The 14,722-nt window shown below is 41.9% G+C and overlaps 1 protein-coding gene across 1 annotated transcript in view; it reads left to right on the top strand.

Annotated features, from left to right (window-relative positions):
* The first annotated feature begins 4,416 nt into the window (after positions 1-4,416).
* The window catches only part of LOC139531744 (activin receptor type-2B-like), a 63,806-nt gene continuing 53,500 nt past the window's right edge, over positions 4,417-14,722 (top strand). The window contains exon 1 of the mRNA XM_071328507.1: positions 4,417-4,824. Coding sequence (XP_071184608.1) covers positions 4,776-4,824 — 49 coding nt within the window. The 5' untranslated portion in view covers positions 4,417-4,775. The remainder of the gene's footprint in view (positions 4,825-14,722) is intronic.

The following is a 14,722-nucleotide window of genomic DNA, read 5'->3' as shown; positions in this document are numbered from 1 at the left end:
GTTTTGGACATTATTAAGTAGCTGGATATGTTTCACCTCCACTTAATTGCTTATGATTGATTTTATGTTTGCCAGAGATATTGTTTTGCTGGAAAATGATTTCCTCCACTCCGTCAAATATTGACACAGTTCCAGCTCTGTGAGTCATACGAGATGCTTCCCTCAAGATCACCACACAGCAAATGTAAATGTACCAATCACTCCAACACATAGTGGACAGAATGGCCTAGATCTTAAACAAGAGCTATATTTGTATAGAAACATATCATATTTTTGATGTGGGTAAAGGATTCATATAGATCTGTGGATGAGAGTTCCATCTTCTATATGATGATCACCTCTCATTATGAAACATAATGGGGAGCGTTAATCATTGATGGACATTAGGAACACATTGTGACCATAGAGGACTTACATCATGATATTCGCCTGCTAAGATCACAGCCATATACTGTATATATTAGGCTCGTCTGATGACGGGGCACTTATGCAAGGCCGTCATGTGATGTTCCCTGGCCGTACATCAAATCCTCCAGCCTCACAGAGACATAATGCTGGTGCCTACGTGCACATACTACACGTCTATCAGTACATTAACTGAATGTGCCGTAGTGTGTGTGTGTGTGCGTGTGTAATGTGATACAAGCAACACCAAGAGGAAACAAACAACATGTTGACACAGAGATTCACATCACTTCTATCATATTGTCTCTCCTTCAACAGAACGCAATCACACACCACATGCCACTCAAAGAGCGCTGCCGTGTTGGCCTCTCATGAGTATACCCGTTTCCATGTCTGAAAGCTAGCCGTCCGCTAATCTCATGGCTAACTGTCGTAGTCATAATTGATAACCAGATACTGGTAACTGCCAAAATAATGGAAACACTTGTATAGCCCAACACCACATTAAGACACTTTGTTGGTGTTTCCTTTATTTTGGCAGTTACATTTTTTATTTATTTTTTATTTTTATGTAACCTTTATTTAACTAGGCAAGTCAGTAAAGAACATATTCTTATTTACAATGACAGCCTACCCCGACGACGCTGGGCCAATTGTGCGCCGCCCTATGGGACTCCCAATCACGGCTGGTTGTGATACAGCCTGGAATTTAACCAAGGTCTGTAGTGACACCTCTAGCACTGAGATGCAGTGCCTTAGACCACTGCACCACTCGGGAGCTCAACATGTACGTCCTCCTCCAGCTCGGCATGTCAGTATGGTATGACTGAATCATGAAATACCTGTCCTGCCTGTTGAGTCATGGTCTGCCCTCAAGGGCGCCATGAAATCGATACACTCTGACCGGAAAGGACTGCTAGCACGCCAGTCACCTGTGTGTGACTGTGTGTGTTTTTGGCTGTGTGTGTTTGTGCGTTTGTGTGCCGTGTTGGTGTTCCTCTGTAATGTATGCTGATACATATCATTAGTGTGTGTCCTGTACATACAGAAGAACTAGGTGTAATTCACCTGAGGCTGTGTGTGTGAAAATGACTCTCAGTGACATGCTGTCTTGAGCATAGCCGCAGGAAGAAAAATTCTGAATACAAATATTAAAATATTAATACATTTCTCTCTCACTCATCTTGAGGACATATGGTCTTGAGGACATATGGTCTTGAGGACACATTGTATGGTATGCTACTGTTGACATGTGGTTAACCTGTACATGTCAAGTTACATACAGTTATGTTAGGGGGACAGTCTACTGTCATGCCATTCACTGGTGTGTCTGACAAGCCCTTCAGCGATGTGCATTGCTGATTGACTAGTTTTTTACCTGTGCGTAGCATGTACAAGCCTGCTCTGAGATTTGATACAATGTTCAGAACGACATAACTCACTCCACATTGTCCAGGAGCCCTTGTAAGACGTGTTGCCTGGCTCATACATAGGAGTGCATGAAGTAGTCTTTTGCACTACACAAGGAGCCCACTGCCACCATAGGCCTTCTGTCAACTGATAAGCACTGTATTCGTACTGTTGTATGAAATCTGGCACTAAACGGAACAGGTCGTTCTATATTGGCAGTGGTTGCTATACAATTGTTCCTGATGGCCAGTTGCTATTCCGCTTTCCTTGTGGTCCATCATCACTACCTGACATACAACAAACAGAGTAATTACACTACAATTGTAGTGGATGGGTTGTATGAGGGAGGTCATCAGGACTATGTGTTGACTGATGATAGTATCACACCGTTTGTCTTTTTCTAAAAGCTACAGAGTTTTTTCAAACTTAGCTGTTGTGCACCATGCCATTTGATTAAGTGAGATGAATGTTTCATACAAACATGAAAGAGTAAACTGATAGTGTTTAACCACAAGGATGCATTGGCTATAAAAGCATCTGTCGGCAGGTTAAACAAAAAGTGTCGCTAGGATCAACCACTGTCCTAAGGATATGTTAACCTTTTCTGCTGTTCCCATGGCAACCATTAAGGGTGGAGGGATATATGAAGTACATAAACGTGAAGAGGGAGCATTTTACACACTACTGCCGGTCAATCAGTGCATGTGAATATCTCATCTACTGATATCACCAATGCAATTTCCACTGGTTTGATCTCATACAACTAACTCTTGACACCAAACATCCTTTTTGTCAAGGATATGTCTAAAACTGAAAGTGTGTTATTTCATGATCCGTCTCTCCCTCTCTCCCTCTCTCTCTCTATTAAATTCGTTGTAGAATTGAAATGAACTAAATCTGGGACTTCAGTACAAATCTACCGATACGTCCAAAACTGAAGTTTCTTTGAGATAAAAAAAAATGACTGCGATAGAATATCTATCAAGGCCCATATGTTAAGGGACAAGGGATTCAATTAATCCATTAATCATCAAGCTTTGAATCAGCTGTGTGGTTTTAGGGCAAAAAAACGAATCGTGCACCCCTTGGGGTCCCCAAGACCGAGTTTGGGAAACACAGTGCTTCACGCTGAAGCTCCAGACAAGAGGAGATATTTCATTGTTAGGCTTTAATGTTCTCAAAATCTTCAGCTCCTGGCAAGAAAGGATCTAGATCAATAGTTTCACTTTTCTCAGAGAGACAGAGACAGAGACAGAGACAGAGACAGAGAGACAGAGACAGAGACAGAGAGACAGAGACAGAGAGACAGAGAGAGACAGAGACAGAGAGACAGAGAGAGACAGAGACAGAGAGACAGAGAGAGACAGAGACAGAGAGACAGAGAGACAGAGAGAGAGAGACAGAGAGACAGAGAGAGAGAGAGAGAGAGAGAGAGAGAGAGAGAGAGAGAGAGAGAGAGAGAGAGAGAGAGAGAGAGAGAGAGAGAGAGAGAGAGAGAGAGAGAGAGAGAGAGAGAGAGAGAGAAAGAGAGAGAATAGCCATGGACAAGTGAGAGAAAAAGAGAGATTGGCAAGAGAGAGGGAGAGAAAGAGAGCATGAGAGAGAGAGATGCACTATAAAAATAATAACAGGCAGTCACATATTTCGGTGGGTGTTAAAAATATGTTGCTGAGGTAGCAAATGTTTATAACATGCCATTGCGTAACTTTAACTAAAATGCCATGTCTCACTCAGTGTATAAGAGAAGGCTCCCAAGCAGATCCACTGTTGGGGATTGGCCTACATATTCTCCTTAGTTCAGGAATGCTTTTCTACACCAATTTCACAATGAATGCAATTTATCTTTGGATGAATTCCAATGTGTACACTGTGTAAAAACAAAGACATGCGTTTCCAAGTTATGACATAAAACCCTTTAATGTGTGCAATACTTTTTTGAAGGGTTGACATATTTCGATAAAGCTGATCTACTTTCTTACAACTACAGACTAATCAAGATATGCATGGCTTTTATTGAGGCTATAGGCCTATTACTTTATATAAGGCTATAGGCCTATGGCTTTATATATAATTAAAATGCTAACATACATTATAGGCTACATTATTACCTGGCATTGTTAGCAATTGAACCTTTTTTTCCAGAATGTTGTATCTCTTAGATAAATAAGCATGTAATGAAAGCAGACTTACCTTAATAGCAGAACGAAAAGTGTACAGCCTTTCCAGAAAAAAAGACCCAGGGTTTTCTTTCCAAGCACTGTTGTTCTAAAGCCCAAAATAGGCTTATGTTTAGATGTGGGCATCAGCAATATTAATAGTATTATTATTATTTTATTGTTTTGCCTGTTGACCTTTATTACCAATGTGTACAATTTAATTCCCTTTCTAAGTCGTACTTCTTGTCTAGTATTTTAACTAAAATTAAAGCATTGGTTAAAGCTCCAACATTGCTGCACTCCACTCCCTACCCATGCCTCTTTGATTGTGTTCCTGTCTTTGTATTTAAACATCCGGGTTTTCCCACTGACTGTGCTTACTCTGGCTTACTCCCCCTCTCAGAAGCCATTTTGGACTCAGTTCAGTTTCTTGCATGTGAATATCGGACCCTGTCCTCAGCCATTCACCACTACACAGTAGAAAAGGTTAACGCGCACCGCGGAGCGAGAAAATTGTTTCTTTGAAACATCGAGTTTATTTTACCTTGTCGATTTTACATCCTGGATTCGACCGATCCTTTCCCAATGGATTTGTTTATATTTAAAACTTGTTTTTAGCCCGTGCAATTTTGTTGCATTGGGGGGCTGTACACACAAAAGCAACGCAAACTCTTGGTGCGGTGGACATCGAAGGCCTTGGGACATTTGGCTCGTTGTGTTGTGCTATCATCTTTTTAAATGTTCGCAAAGGAAAATAGGTTAAAAAGGAGAACATCTGGTGTGTTTCTTTTTAATTAAAGGAATATGTTTGCTTCCTGGCTGACTTTTGCACTTCTGGGAACTTTTTGTGCAGGTAAGCACCCTATTTATGTAATAGGCTATCGCTTACTCTTAGGGTTTGAATTGGCAATCGGAATGTATTCAGTGATTTCACACTGTAACATATTCTAATGTACCCAAACCAGGGATAACGTGCTGTAGGTAGTCACTTGACTATTGATATTGGCTCTATCGAATGGTACAAAAATGACATTTAATGGCATTAAAATATCTAAGGCAATAATTAAATGGATAACATTTTGTATGTTTGTTATTTTGCGTATTGATGCGAAAGGTTATTTAGGCTTTTCGGTGCATTGGTTCACTGTAGATCAATAAGTAATAAGCGACAACATACAATTTCGAATGAGTGTGATACATTTACCATAACAATCTTCAATGATTAGTCATTAAAATATAAGTGTCAAATTTATTTGAATGACAGCTTATCGTATTTGGCCGAAATGTGAAAGAAGGACCGTTTTTTTAAGCTTACGATGAAGTCATGTGGCCTCATATGTTGCAAAGATATCGTTGCTTTAGAAGTGTTTGTGACTCTTGGAAATGCATAGATGGAGAGACACAAGGTGATGCATTTGGAAGTGTTTACACGTGTATCAGACTTATCAGTGTATTTTGACCTGTGTAGACTAAATTAAACCACATGATTGAAGATCTATCTCTATTGAAGCGCGCTGACAGAGGTGTTGAAATTGATGTGAATGATGGTTAGAATTCCACTTATTTCGCACAGCCCACATCACTTGTAGCGTAATTGTTAATTAATGTATTCTTTGGCATGTATTCTTTCAGAGCAGTAGGATGAGCGAGTACTCCAAATAAATATATATATATATGTATGTGTGTGTGTGTATGTGTATATCTATATAGCATTCTACTCTGGATTTCCACGCGAAATGTGATTGTTCATGTCCTCATTATCTAGTTCAGTGACGCATACATTTAGGCCTATATACCTGTAGGCTCGTAGATTTCGTTTTTGGCAATTTGTTTATCACTGCTGCTTTGTTGTGGTGTTCCCTCCTTGTTTAGTCGACTTTGGGGGAGGGGTGCGTATGGGGTTGGGGTGAAAATGGCTCTTGTGTTTATTTTCGCTTTTGCTGAAATAAAATGATTTATTTCTCTTACCTGAAATGTAGAAATCATGTTAATGAATCCGTATGGTTATGGTTATCATTCATCCCAATCAGACACAAATGATTTGTCATTTGGCTGCATGATTGTTGTCAAACACTATCCTAACATCTCTGATATTTTGGTAATTGGTTCAAGTGGCAATTCTTGATACTTAGCCAATGCATTCAACAGTGACTTGGTTAGCCTACATATTGAAGTGCTGATGTTTCATTTTCCGTCTCTTCACCTTAGTAGTTCTTGGAATTTTCTAATTCAAAGATTTGTTGTGAATGACCGTAGTCCGCTATTTGATTATGTTGCCATGGTTGTTGCACTCTTCAGACTTTGATTGAAAAGGAAAATGCTTATTGCTTAAAAACAAAAATAGAATTCGACAGAATAGCGGCTGAACGAGAATGTTACTATTTCTATTCATGAATGAGTTTCAAGATTCAGTTATGTCATGAGGTTTTCAATAACCTACAATTTAATACAAGGAACGTTTGATAAGTGTGGTTGTGGGAAACCTACAGGACTTTTCTCAGCACGTGGGACCAGCTATTTTGTATCTCCTTGACATTTCAGCTGAATACAGTCAAGGAAGTCAGTTCCATTTCTTTCTGAATAACTTTGAACTGATTAAGGATGTATTTTTGTATATGGTTCTAACTCACCCAGTTCAAATGCCTCTACGCCTGTTGCTTACTATGGTTTTCACACTGAAAGCAAAGCCAGTCAAAAATCATAATCCCTTCAACCATCTAATCGTAAAGATCACTAGTTATTTGATAGAAGGGTTGGGCAGTATTCAGATTTTCATACTGTGCCTGTGCCATCCTGGGATAGACGGTATTACCGGCATTGCACACAGGGCTTCCTTTTTTTTCCTGCACGAAAAACAAAAACAGCCCAAAAAACGTTGCTTGCCAGAACGATAACAAAATGATAGCAAGTATGGAATCCCCATAGTGGATGCTAGGTAAATGCTAGCATGCAAACATTCACTACTAAGATGGATGACAACCCAGCTCATAAAGTTGCGCATGTATCTCAAAATTCAGTTTGCAGCACTCACAAAAAAGAAAATGAGGGAGCAAGGATCTTAATCCAGGAGGTGATTGTCTCTGCCATTCTTACCAAGAAGCGTGATCCTGGAAAGTTAACGTTAGCAAAACCCAGCTGGAGAGAATTTTATCTGGCGCAACTTAAATAGATTTTATTTATTGTTACTATGTTCTACATTGTAGAATAATAGTAAAGACATCAAATCTATGAAATAACACAGATGGAATCATGTAGTAACCAAAAAAGTGTTAAACAAATCAAAATATATTTTAGATTCCTCAAAGTCAAATCAAATTTTATTGGCACATACACATGTTTAGCCGATGTTATTGCAGGTGTAGCAAAATGCTTGTAGCCACCCTTTGCCTTCATGACAGCTTTAAACACTCTTGGCAGTCTCTCAACCAGCTTCACATGGAATGCTTTTCCAACGGTCTTGAAGGAGTTCCCACGTATGCTGAGCAGTTGTTGGCTGCTTTTACATTTTATTTTATTTACATTTAACCTTTATTTAACTAGGCAAGTCGGATAAGAACAAATTCTTATTTACAATGACGGCCAAACTCGGAAGACGCTGGGCCAATTATGCGCCACCCTATGGGACTCCCAATCACGGGCCGACGTGATACAGCCTGGATTTAAACCAGGGACTGTAGTGATGCCTCTTGCACTGAGATGCAGTGCCTTCGACTGCTGCGCCCTTCCGTCACTCTGCGGTCCAACTCATCCCAAACCATCTCAGTTGGGTTGAGGTCGGGTGATTATGGAGGCCAGGTCATCTGATGCAGCACTCCATCACTCTCCTTGGTCAAATAGCCCTTATACAGCCTGGAGGTGTGTTGGGTCATTGTGCTGTTGAAAACAAATGGTAGTCCCACTAAGCGCAAACCAGATGGGATGGTGTATTGCTACAGAATGCTGTGGTAGCCATGCTGGTTAAGTGTGCGTTGAATTCTAAATAAATCAGTGTCACCAACAAAGCACCATCACACCACCACCTCCATACTTCACGTGGGAACTATACATGCGGAGATCATCCATTCACCTGCTCTGCGTCTCACAAAGACACGGCGGTTGCAACCGAAAATCTCAAATTCGGACTCATCACACCAAACAGATTTCCACCAGTCTAATGTCCATTGCTCGTGTTTCTTGGTCCATGCAAGTCTCTGCTTCTTATTGGTGTCCTTTAGTAGTGGTTTCTTTTAGAGGTTGACCCATTGTGATTTTTCAACACCGATACCGATTATTGGAGGACCAAAAAAGGCCGATACCGAAGAAAAAAAAAGGCCCATTTAAAAAAAAAATGTAATAATGCCAATTACAACAATACTGAATGAACACTTTAACTTAATATAATACATCAATAAAATCAATTTAGCCTCAAACAAATAATGAAACATGTTCAATTTGGTTTAAATAATGCAAAAACAAAGTGTTGGAGAAGAAAGTAAAAGTGCAATGTGCCATGTAAGAAAGCTAACGTTCCTTGCTCAGAACATGAGAACATATGAAAGCTGGTGGTTCCTTTTAACATGAGTCTTCAATATTCCCAGGTAAGAAATCTTAGGTTGTAGTTATTATAGGACACTTTCTCTCTATACGATTTGTATTTCATATACCTTTGACTATTGGATGTTCTTATAGGCACTTTAGTATTGCCAGTGTAACAGTATAGCTTCCGTCCCTCTCCTCGCCCCTACCTGGGCTCGAACCAGGAACACATCGACAACAGCCACCCTCGAAGCATCGTTACCCATCGCTCCACAAAAGCCGCGGCCCTTGCAGAGGAAGGGGAACAAGTACTCCAAGTCTCAGAGCGAGTGACGTCACCGATTGAAACGCTATTAGCGCGCACCCCGCTAACTAGCTAGCCATTTCACATCGGTTACACCAGCCTAATCTCGGGAGTTGATAGGCTTGAAGTCATAAACAGCTCAATGCTTGAAGCATTGCGAAGAGCTGCTGGCAAAACGCACAAAAGTGTTGTTTGAATGAATTCGTACGAGCCTGCTGCTGCCTACCATCGCTCAGTCAGACTGCTCTATCAAATCATAGACTTAATTATAGCATAATAACACAGAAATACGAGCCTTGAGTCATTAATATGGTCGAACCCGGTAACTATCATTTCGAAAACAAAACATTTATTCTTTCAGTGAAATACGGAACCGTTCCGTATTTTATCTAACGGGTGGCATCCCTAAGTCTAAATATTGCTGTTACATTGTACAACCTTCACTGTTATGTCATAATTATGTACAATGCTGGCAAATTAATTACGGTCTTTGTTAGGAATAAATGGACTTCACACAGTTCGCAACGAGCCAGGCGGCCCAAACTGCTGCATATACCCTGACTGCTTGCACGGAACGCAAGAGAAGTGACACAATTTCCCTAATTATAAGAAATTCATGTTAGCAGGCAATATTAACTAAATATGCAGGTTTAAAAATATATACTTGTGTATTGATTTTAAAGAAATGCATTGATATTTATGGTTAGGTTTGGTGCAACGACAGTGCTAAAACATCACCCGTTTGGCGAAGTAGGCTGTGATTCGATGAGAAATTAACAGGCATCGATTATATGCAACGCAGGACACTAGATAAACTAGTAATATCATCAACCATGTGTAGTTAACTAGTGATTATGTTAAGATTGATTGTTTTTTTATAAGATAAGTTTAATGCTAGCTAGCAACTTACCTTGGCTTCTTGCTGCCCTCGCGTAACAGGTAGTCAGCCTGCCAAGCATGCTCCTCGTGGAGTGCAATGTAAGGCAGGTGGTTAGAGCGTTGGACTAGTAACCGGAAGATTGCAAAAACGAATCCCCGAGCTGACAAGGTAAAAATCTGTCGTTCTGCCCCTGAACAAGGCAGTTAACCCACCGTTCCTAGGCCGTCATTGAAAATAAGAATGTTCTTAACTGACTTGCCTAGTGAAATAAAGGTGTAAAAAAAACGGCCAAATCGGTGTCCAAAAATACTGATTTCCGATTTTTATTTAACTTGAAATCGGCGCTAAATAATCGGTCATTCCTATTTTAATCGGTCGACCTCTAGTTTCTTTGCAACAATTTGCCCATGAAGGCCTGATTTTTAACGCGGTCTCCTCTGAACAGTTGATGTTGATGTGTCTGTTAATTTTTTTATTTTATTTAATTTTTTATTTAACCTTTATTTAACCAGGTAGGCAAATTGAGAACACGTTCTCATTTACAATTGCGACCTGGCCAAGATAAAGCAAAGCAGTTCGACACATACAACAACACATAGTTACACATGGAGTAAAACAAACATATAGTCAATAATACAGTGAAAAAGAATAAGTCTATATACAATGTGAGCAAGTGAGGTGAGATAAGGGAGGTGAAGGCAAACAAATATATGTATAAATAAATAAAAATATAAAAAGGCCATGGAGGCGAAGTGAGTACAACACAGCAAGTAAAATAAAAACTAAAAAACACTGGAATGGTTGGTTTGCAGTGGAAGAAAGTGCAAAGTAGAGACAGAAATAATGGGGTGCAAAGGAGCAAAATAAATTAATAAATAAATACAGTAGGTAAAGAGGTAGTTGTTTGGGCTAAATTGTAGATGGGTTATGTACAGGTGCAGTAATCTATGAGCTGCTCTGACAGCTGGTGCTTAAAGCTAGTGAGGGAGATAGGTGTTTCCAGTTTCAGAGATTTTTGTAGTTCGTTCCAGTCATTGGCAGCAGAGAACTGGAAGGAGAGGCGTCCAAAGGAAGAATTGGTTTTGGGGGTGACTAGAGAGATATACCTGCTGGAGCGCGTGCTACAGGTAGGTGCTGCTATGGTGACCAGCGAGCTGAGATAAGGGGGGACTTTACCTAGCAGGGTCTTGTAGATGACCTGGAACCAGTGGGTTTGGCGACGAGTATGAAGCGAGGGCCAGCCAACGAGAGTGTACAGGTCGCAGTGGTGGGTAGTATATGGGGCTTTGGTGACAAAACGGATGGCACTGTGATAGACTGCATCCAATTTATTGAGTAGGGTTTTGGAGGCTATTTTGTAAATGACATCACCGAAGTCGAGGATTGGTAGGATGGTCAGTTTTACAAGGGTATGTTTGGCAGCATGAGTAAAGGATGCTTTGTTGCGGAATAGGAAGCCAATTCTAGATTTGACTTTGGATTGGAGATGTTTGATGTGGGTCTGGAAGGAGAGTTTACAGTCTAACCAGACACCTAGGTATTTGTAGTTGTCCACATATTCTAAGTCAGAGCCGTCCAAAGTAGTGATGTTGGACAGGCGGGCAGGAGCAGGCAGCGATCGGTTGAAGAGCATGCATTTGGTTTTACTTGTATTTAAGAGCAGTTGGAGGCCACGGAAGGAGAGTTGTATGGCATTGAAGCTCGCCTGGAGGGTTGTTAACACAGTGTCAAAAGAAGGGCCAGAAGTATACAGAATAGTGTCGTCTGCGTAGAGGTGGATCAGAGAATCACCAGCAGCAAGAGCGACATCATTGATGTAAACAGAGAAGAGAGTCGGTCCAAGAATTGAACCCTGTGGCACCCCCATAGAGACTGCCAGAGGCCCGGACAACAGACCCTCCGATTTGACACACTGAACTCGATCAGAGAAGTAGTTGGTGAACCAGGCGAGGCAATCATTAGAGAAACCAAGGCTGTCGAGTCTGCCAATGAGGATGTGGTGATTGACAGAGTCAAAAGCCTTGGCCAGGTCAATGAATACGGCTGCACAGTATTGTTTCCTATCGATGGCGGTTACGATATCGTTTATGACCTTGAGCGTGGCTGAGGTGCACCCATGACCAGCTCTGAAACCAGATTGCATAGCGGAGAAGGTGTGGTGTGATTCGAAATGGTCGGTAATCTGTTTGTTGACTTGGCTTTCGAAGACCTTAGAAAGGCAGGGTAGGATAGATATAGGTCTGTAGCAGTTAGGGTCAAGGGTGTCCCCCCCTTTGAAGAGGGGGATAACCGCAGCTGCTTTCCAATCTTTGGGGATCTCAGACGACACGAAAGAGAGGTTGAAGAGGCTAGTAATAGGGGTGGCAACAATTTCAGCAGATAGTTTTAGAAAGAAAGGGTCCAGATTATCTAGCCCGGCTGATTTGTAAGGGTCCAGATTTTGCAGCTCATTAAGAACATCAGCTGACTGTATTTGGGAGAAAGAGAAATGGGGAAGGCTTGGGCGAGTAGCAGAGGGGAGGGCAGTGCTGTTGTCCGGGGTAGGGGTAGCCAGGTGGAAAGCATGGCCAGCCGTAGAAAAATGCTTATTGAAATTCTCAATTATAGTGGATTTGTCGGTGGTGACAGTGTTTCCTATCTTCAGAGCGGTTGGAAGCTGGGAGGAGGTGTTCTTATTCTCCATGGACTTTACGGTGTCCCAGAACTTTTTTGAATTTGTGTTGCAGGAAGCAAATTTCTGCTTGAAAAAGCTAGCCTTGGCTGTTCTAACTGCCTGTGTATATTGGTTTCTGGCTTCCCTGAAAAGTTGGCATATCACGGGGGCTGTTCGATGCTAATGCAGAACGCCATAGGATGTTTTTCTGTTGGTTAAGGGCAGTCAGGTCAGGAGAGAACCAAGGGCTATATCTGTTCCTGGTTCTAAATTTCTTGAATGGGGCATGCTTATTCAAGATGGTGAGGAAGGCATTTTTAAAAAATGACCAGGCATCCTCTACTGACGGGATGAGATCAATATCCTTCCAGGATACCCCGGCCAGGTCGATTAGAAAGGCCTGCTCGCTGAAGTGTTTCAGGGAGCGTTTGACAGTGATGAGTGGAGGTCGTTTGACCGCTGACCCATTACGGATGCAGGCAATGAGGCAGTGATCGCTGAGATCTTGGTTGAAAACAGCAGAGGTGTATTTGGAGGGCAAGTTTGTTAGGATGATATCTATGAGGGTACCCGTGTTTACGGAATTGGGGTGGTACCTGGTAGGTTCATTGATAATTTGTGTGAGATTGAGGGCATCAAGCTTAGATTGTAGGGTGGCTGGGGTGTTGAGCATGTTAAAATTTAGGTCGCCTAGCAGCACGAGCTCTGAAGATAGATGGGGGGCAATCAGTTCACATATAGTGTCCAGAGCACAGCTGGGGGCAGAGGGTGGTCTATAGCAGGCGGCAACGGTGAGAGACTTGTTTTTAGAGAGGTGGATTTTTAAAAGTAGAAGTTCAAATTGTTTGGGAACAGACCTGGATAGTATAACAGAACTCTGCAGGCAGTCTTTGCAGTAGATTGCAACACCGCCCCCTTTGGCCGTTCTATCTTGTCTGAAAATCTTGTAATTGGGGATGAAAATGTCTGAATTTTTGGTGGTCTTTCTAAGCCAGGATTCAGACACGGCTAAAACATCCGGGTTGGTAGAGTGTGCTAAAGCAGTGAACAAAACAAACTTAGGGAGGAGGCTTCTAATGTTAACATGCATGAAGCCAAGGCTATTACGGTTACAGAAGTCATCAAAAGAGAGCGCCTGGGGAATAGGAGTGGAGCCAGGTACTGCAGGGCCTGGATTCACCTCTACATCACCAGAGGAACAGAGGAGGAGTAGGATAAGGGTACGGCTAAAAGCTATGAGAATTGGTCGCCTAGAGCTACTAGAGCAGAGAGTAAAAGGAAGTTTCTGGGGGCGATAAAATAGTTTAAAGGAATAATGTACAGACAAAGGTATGGTAGGATGTGAATACAGTGGAGGTAAACCTAGGTATTGAGTGATGATGAGAGAGATATTGTCTCTAGAAACATCATTGAAACCAGGTGATGTCATCGCATATGTGGGTGGTGGAACTGCGAGGTTGGATATGGTATAGAGAGCAGGGCTAGAATCTCTACAGTGAAATAAGCCAATAAACACTAACCAGAACAGCAATGGACAAGGCATATTTACATTAAGGAGAGGCATGCTAATCGAGTGATCAATAAGGGTCCAGTGAGTAGAGGTTGGTTGGGGTCGTGGCGATCCAGACAGCTGGCCGGGTATATGGCTATCGGTAGCAGCATAGGATGGAGGTCTGTTTGTAGATACCTCGTGCGTTTCCGTCGGTAGGTTCCGTGTAGTGGGGTTTTGTTCAGATAGCAGCCGATAAGACAGCTAACGATTAGCGGGCCTCAGATGAGCGTTCAGGTAACGTCGGGACGGAGGTGCCGGTTGGACTCTGTGAAACATTTATTTGTGTTGCAAGCTGAGGCTGGTAACTCTAATGAACTTATCCTCTGCAACAGAGGTAACTCTGGGTCTTAACTCTTATTTCAAAATACCCCGAGATACGGTGTACTGCCCAACCCTATTTGATAGGTCAATGACAATACCCTTGGTTTCTTGCAAGCAGCAAAAACATTATAGTCCTATGCTGTATGGTCAATACACAACCAAAACATTTCGGCTACTATTGAACACTCAAATGTATTCTCCCTATTCTGCACAAGTCAATCACAAGAGACAAGTCATTGTAATGAAACAAATAACAGCTGCCAGACCATTGGGAGCCAGAATAGTAAATGCTTTTGCGGGGGTGGGGGGGGGGCATAAAACCAGCTGTTTTGACTGTGCTGGATGTATTGTGTAATGGTCTCACTGAGTGCATTCTGTGGCTCCCTGGCTAGCAGCAGAGGTAGTAGGATGCAGCTCTGGTCCTCTGCTCATATCAGCTGATGATCCACTCTGTTGAGACAAAGGAAGCCGGATCCCTGCCCATGGCTCGCTTGCTCTCTCGCTACTAGCAGGAGATGCTGACCCC

The sequence above is a fragment of the Salvelinus alpinus genome, chromosome 10 (genome assembly GCF_045679555.1).
Source record: "Salvelinus alpinus chromosome 10, SLU_Salpinus.1, whole genome shotgun sequence".
In the NCBI taxonomy this organism is placed as follows: Eukaryota; Metazoa; Chordata; class Actinopteri; order Salmoniformes; family Salmonidae; genus Salvelinus; species Salvelinus alpinus.
The sequence above is the reverse complement of the archived record's forward strand: the minus strand, read 5'-3'. Positions and strand labels throughout refer to the sequence as shown.